We start from the raw sequence: 6,533 nt of genomic DNA on the forward strand, positions 1-6,533 counted from the left end.
AGAAGCCTGGGAAATGCCCGTAGCAGAGCACGGGCATGGCTACGCCTAGAGCATCTCCATCAGTGGCTGTCCACCCTCTCTGTGAACCCCCCAGTGATTCCACCCTGGTCCCCGGCCCTGCTCCCCCACAACCTTGCCCATCACTGTGGCATCTGGGCAGGGGTGGGGGCCAGGGTGGGACATGCAGTTCCTGTATTCCTGAGCCTGAGTCCTAGAAGCAGCTGCTCCCCTGTTCCCCTGAGCAAGGAGAGGAGTTGCCCCCGAGGTGCAGGCTTGCTCCCTGTCTCCAGGGGGTCTCTGGCCCCCAGCGCCTGGCACATTGTCTGTACAACATGATGCCCGTGTTTCTCATGCAGGTGTGAGGCCAACGTGACGATCGCCACCCAGACCAACAAGCCAATCCCCGACTGCGAGATCAAGAACCGACCCAGCCTGCTGGTGGAGAAGATCAACCTCTTTGCCATGTTTGGCACTGGCATCTCCATGAGCACCTGGGTGTGGACCAAGGCCACGCTTTTGATATGGAGACGCACCTGGTGCAAGTAGGCCCCACTGCTCTGGTCCTTCCCCCTTGGACCTGTTACAGTGGGCTGGGAGCCACTTTCCCACTGCTCTTGGGCTGCAGATACCTGGGAGAGACTCTCAGGTGTGGGTAATTGCAGAGGCCATCCAGCTTCCCCCATGGCCAGCTGGAGGAGGTAGCAGCCCAGAGCTCAGGGGCTAGAGCAAGTCAACAGGGAAATGACGGGGAGGCCAAAATGCCCTGTCCCTGCCTCTGAAGCCTGTGGCTGTGGCCGCAGCTGGGCAGTCATGAGCAAGCTAGTCCATGCCAAGGGCAGGCCAGGATCTGGCCACACTGTGCTACTGCCCTGGCCCACCATGTGTGTCCTCCTCCCGCACACAGGCTGACTGGGCAGAGCGACGATGAGCCCAAGCGTATCAAGAAGAGCAAGATGATCGCCAAGGCCTTCTCCAAGCGCAAGGAGCTGCTGCACAACCCCGAGCAGGAGCTGTCCTTCAGCATGCACACCGTCTCGCACGACGGGCCCGTGGGTGCGTCCCCAGCTGGGCAGGGCAGGGCAGGGCTCCAGGGGCTCCCCCACTTCCAGGAGATGCTCCCCAGCTCCTGGGGTTGTTGCAAATCAGGTGGAAGTGAGGCACTTCCCTCAATGTCCAGCAATGGGCAAAACAGGGGTATTACCGCATTGCCCCCCCCCCCCCTCCACCAGCTCTGCTGCCGCTGCTGCAGCTGGGGGCAGCCTGAGACCAACCTCGGGCTGCAGGGAGCTGGTGGGGGGCTCTAGGTGAGTGGAGGGGGCTTACTGGGCACTTAGCATGGAGTCTGAGGGGAGCAAGGGAAGCCAGAGCAAAAAGCCTAGATGCCCAGGCTCAGCACGTCACCAAGGTGGTGCCTGCCTTGCCACAGGACACCTCCATCGCACCTATGGCCATCCCCAGCAAGTCCTTGGGTGCTTAGTTAGAGGCTGAATGTCCATGCTCCTGGAAACACCCACCAACTCGGGGCAGCTGGCAACAGCCCAGTACCACTGCAGTGCAGGGGGACTGGGTTTAAAGTTCAGGCCCAGCCCCACGTGGCCTCACTCTGCTCTGCCCCCAGGGCACGGGCATGGTACGGTTCCTCTACGGGAGGTTACTCCAGCTTACACCCTGCTGCAAGGAGCAGCCATGACCGGGTCCCCCATGCACAACAGCTGTCCACGTTAGGCGCTATTACAGGGCTTGGCCACTAGGTGTCAGGGGAGCTGCTTTGCATTGTGGGCTACTGGGGGATGGAGCAGATGAGGATCTCAGGCCCACGGCAAGTGCTGTGCGTCCGGGCTCTGCTCTAGGAGACTGAGCTCTTAGGAACAGATGTGCCGTGTGTCTGCGCCAAGGAGGGACCTCAGAGTGAATTTCTCCCTCTGTCCTGGGGGCTTGCATGGCCCCTGCGCCAGACCATCCGAGTGCCTCGCCCTCCAAAGCAAGGGCGGCACAAGTGGCGCAGGCAGCCTTTGTACATGATGCGTGGCAGATCAGGGAGGGGACAGGCAGCTCAATGACAGATTGGGCAGGGAGCAGCTAGCAGAGCTGCAGATCAGGCCAGGAACACACAGGGAATAGAAAGCAGAGCAGCAGGTTGAGCAAGGAGCAGAAAGCAGAGCAGGTGGTGGGGGCACAGCAGGGAGCAGAAGGCCAATCAGCAGAGTGGGCAGGGAACAGAGCAGTAGATTGGACAGGAAGCAGAAAGCAGAGCAGAAAGTTGGGCAGAGAGCATATAGCTGGGAGCAGAAAGCAGGACAGCAGATCTGGCAGGGGAAGGGGGTTTGGGTTGGCACTTGGGGAGGGCATGGTGTTTAAGTAGTACTCCCTGCCCGGCTCTCAGGCCCCAGGTCTCCCCGTGGTGTGAACGGCGGTGCAGGAAGAACCCCGGGGCGGGGGTGAGGTAGCGTGGGGCAGATGGTGGGCCCTGAGTGGACATTAAAAGAGATCCCCCCCCACCTCCACCCCATTTTCGTTGCAGCCGGTCTGGCGTTCGACCTCAACGAGCCGTCAGCCGACGTCTCCTCTGCCTGGGCTCAGCACGTCACCAAGATGGTGGCCCGGCGAGGTGCCATCTTGCCGCAGGACATCTCCATCACGCCCATGGCCACCCCTGGCAAGTCCTTGGGAGCGTGCGGTGGGGTGGGCAGAGGTGCTAGGGTAGCAGCATGTCAGATGCAAGCACCAGGGATTCCCCACCAAAGCCACGTGCCAGACCCTGCATGAACCCACGCTGGGTGCCAGCCCCCTGACCTGTGCCCGCTGGGAAAGTCTTGTTCACCCCATAGGGCAGCTGGAAATTGAGGTGAAGGGAGTTGCCCAAGGCCATGAACAGAGTCTGTGGCAGAGCTGGGAACTGACTCCGTTCTCCTGAGGTCCAGGCTGAGGCCGTGGCCATGAGGCCAGCTCCCCTCGTGGTGGGGAACTGGGGGGGACATGAGACCATGGTCCTGTCCCTGGCTCTGACTCTTACGTGGTCATGGCCTGGGGAGCATCATTTCTCCTCTCTGCACCTCCATTTTCCCATCTTTAAAATGGGTGTCCTTGGGAGACCTGGGATTTGGCCCAGAGCGCAGAACTGAAAAAGCTCTCCATGCTCCCAAGCTGTTAACAGGGCAGACACCCAAGCAGCGGGGTGATGTTCCCCCCAGCCCCACCCCCAGCATCTTCCCAGTGTCCAGGCAGGGGGCACTCGTATCCTGCCACCTGCACTGCCCCAGTAGAAAGCACCAGTCCTCTCCCCTTGCTGGCCAGCTCAGCCCCCACGGAGTAGCAGCCATGCTGCACCCCAGAAGCAGCTGCATTTTAAGTCAGGGCATGTTTTGGGCTGTTCTGCAGTCATGTCTTAGCCTGGCATCCAGTGCCCTTTAGCTCCCACTTTAAAGATGGGCAAATAGAGGTCCAGAGAGGAGAAATGATTCTCCCCAGGCTATGTCCAGGCAGGGGGCACTCATAGCTATGTGCGTTTGTGGGACTGAACATAGTGCGTATGTACTGCGCTAAGCCTGGCCCACTTCCCCTGCGTGCTCACATGCTTCCCTCCACTTCTTGCCCCCTCAGTGCCACCGGAGGACAGGCCCAACCTGTGGGTGGTGGAGGCCGAGATTTCGCCCGAGCTGGAACAGCGGAGCAACCGCAGGAAGAAGCGGAGGAAGAAGAAGAAGGATGTCTGCCCGCTGGGGCCTGCACCCCTGCCCTGCGACGGGGGCTGCTGCGCCCCGCCGGCCTCCAGCTCCATCCCGCGCCTACCCCAGCTCCCACGCCAGACCTGCCTGGTTGCTGGCCCCCGTGACTCCCGGCTCATCGAGGAGACGCTGCTCCCTGGCTCCTACCCCGCACTGAGACCCGGCTTCTTCCCCCGGGACCACCGATACCCGGGCATGTTGCACCTCATCAACAACCCCTTCTGCCCTGAGAGCGGGCTCCAGGAGGAGCTGAGCCTGGGGCACAGCAGTGCGAGGGGCTGTGTTGCTCCTCGGTCCTGCCTGGGTCCCGTGTCATCCAAGCTGGACCCCTATGGGCTGCGGACTCAGGGCCGGCAGGCTGCCTTCGCCCCTGGGCACTCCCGGACGAACCTCGTGGATGCAGAGCTGCTGGACGCTGATTCAGACTTTTAGACTCTCCTAACGCAGGAGCCTGGGGTGGGCTGGAGCACTAGGAGTGAGGGCGTAGGAGGAGGATGCCGTGAAAGGGGGCAGAGCTGGCTGGGGCTGCTTTCCTCTGACCCCAAGTGGGCCCAACCCTCCACTGCTGTGCGGCCACCTCTGGACACCACCCACCTCTGGCTGCTCCCAGCCACGAGGCTCAGGCCTGGCCCCTGCTGCAGGGAGTTTGCAGCTCTGGGCACTGATCCCTGAGCTTGTGCCGAGCTGGATGCCACTGGAGAAGTGTTATTTGTTGCTCTGGGTGACCTTGGGCAGTCGGCAGCAGGGATGGGGCATTGTGGGGGGCCGTAGTCACCTGGGGCAGCACTGTGCTCCTTAAATGGAGCTGTGTCAGGCTCGCCGTGATGTGGGGAGGATTTGGGGACACTCCTGGGGCAGCCCCAGCTTGGACAGGCCTCAGCCGTGGCTGTGCAGTCTGAGGACTCTGGGTGAGGGGCACATGGACACGGGGGGCCAGGGGCCCACGCTGAGCAGCTCCAAGGTGCATGCAAGGCACGCTGTATCCAGCATCACACAGGGGACTGAGGTGTGGTTAAAATGCCAGGACCAGGGCATGGGGGTGAGAGGGGACTGCCCAGAAAGGAGTACTCCATATCCACAGGCCATGCAGCCTCTCCATGCCAGCCACCCCAGTGCGGTGATGGGCATGGGGCCATCACATGGCCCCCAGGATGAAGGAAGGGGCAGGCAGCTCTCCTATGGCAGCTATACCAGGGACGGTAGAAGTTTATACTGGGGAGACTGGTCTGGATCCCCTCCCACCAGCCCCCAAAAGGGATGCTCTACATGGCTGCAGAGGTGCACAGCATGCTAGGATATGCAGGAAAAGGCCCGCAGGAGGACTCTTATAGCCAGGACCCAGCACGTGTTGCCTTTCCCTCCAGAGATACCCTTCCTGGCTGGGCAGGGAGCTGAATGCCCACAGGCTCCCGGGCCCCACACGACGGAGTGGGGATAAATGCCCCTGTTGCATTGCGGGTGTATAAAGCCCAGAAACCACAGGCCATACAGCCCAGGCCAGGCCTCTAGCTGGGCGACATCGCACCTGGGGCTCCTGGGTTAGGACACGCCAGCTTGACCTCCATGCCACGGGGGTGGCTCTGGATTGACACCCAGGACTGGACAGACCTGTATAGACAGGATGCACCGGGCTGTTGTTGTCAGTCTCATCACCCAGATCCACGGCGGAGGCATGTTTTGGATCTGTTCCTCCTGTATCCCAGCATGCCAAGCAGAAGAGAGGTGGCTGTGGGTTGGCTAGCAGTGTCAGCCGAAAGTAGCCGTGCTACCTATAGAACGAGCATCGGCTGCACTGGCTCCCCCCACGTGGAGACGGACCCCCACGGAGGTGTAGACCCAGCACCCGAAACCGTCCCTCCATTTCTGAACTTCGGCTGGAGAAGCCCCCCCAGCTTCTTGCAGTCGGCGTTGACGCAGGAGCACGGGGATAAACGTGATGTCTGTCGCAGAAGAACCCCAACCCGCCGCTCAATCTGGAGTTGGTAGGAGGGGCTTAGACTTTGGGCAGGGGCAGGGCCTCGCTGGGGCCCCTCCGTGGGAGGAGCTGCATCTTGGGTTGATCTCCTGGGAGCGTCCCCTCGACTCCGCAGCTCAGATAACCAGCTCCAGCTTTTTCCCCAGAACCCGACATTCCCAAGGGGTTGAAGCCACACACCCCCCACCGGCTCCAGCCCGGGCTGGCAGTGCCCCTAACCCCACAGGTGGGCTCTTTTCCTGCTGCAAAAGGGTGAAGGGGGCCCCAGAGCTTCACTCTGCTAGTGTCAGGGGGAAGGATCTGGTCCCCAGGTCTGGTTCATAGGCATGGGCCCAACCAAGCCCCTTTCTATCCAGATCTGAGCTCTCCCAGGGTCCTGGGATGGTTAAAGCTGGTTCTGTAGCTCTGGGGCATGGAGACCACCCTCTCCAGTTGTCTGTCATTCACCTGGCCCCAGGGGTCTCAGCATGGCCTCTACGCACGTACAAATGCCATTGTGTGCATCCGAATAATATCACACGCAGGGAAACGTGCTGCTGCCTGGAGATGGAATTGAACCAGGACACAGAGGAGTGCCAAACTGGACCGGTACCGGGCCCACCTCGCTCAGCATCACATCTCTGACATGGCCAGTATCAGACGTTTTGGAGGAGAAGCTGCAGCCCTCCCTCAAGTGGTCCCTTATGCCATAACGGGCCCTCGGGTGGAAGGTGCTTCCTAAACTCCCATCAGTGTTCAGCCACCTGAGCCTTCGTGGAGGAGGGTCGGCATCTTTGCTAACACGATTTGTATCTGTGTTCTTCATGCTTATAAATGTCTAGTCTTGTATCGAA

General features: G+C 61.0%; 1 protein-coding gene across 1 annotated transcript in view; it reads left to right on the forward strand.

Moving 5' to 3' along the window:
* Positions 1-6,533, forward strand: part of SMO (smoothened, frizzled class receptor) — a 28,228-nt gene extending 21,695 nt beyond the window's left edge. Inside the window, exons 9-12 of the mRNA XM_014607586.3 lie at positions 357-542; positions 905-1,053; positions 2,522-2,656; positions 3,601-6,533. Coding sequence (XP_014463072.1) covers positions 357-542; positions 905-1,053; positions 2,522-2,656; positions 3,601-4,157 — 1,027 coding nt within the window. The 3' untranslated portion in view covers positions 4,158-6,533. The remainder of the gene's footprint in view (positions 1-356; positions 543-904; positions 1,054-2,521; positions 2,657-3,600) is intronic.

This window comes from Alligator mississippiensis, chromosome 4 (genome assembly GCF_030867095.1).
Source record: "Alligator mississippiensis isolate rAllMis1 chromosome 4, rAllMis1, whole genome shotgun sequence".
NCBI classification, from domain to species: Eukaryota; Metazoa; Chordata; order Crocodylia; family Alligatoridae; genus Alligator; species Alligator mississippiensis.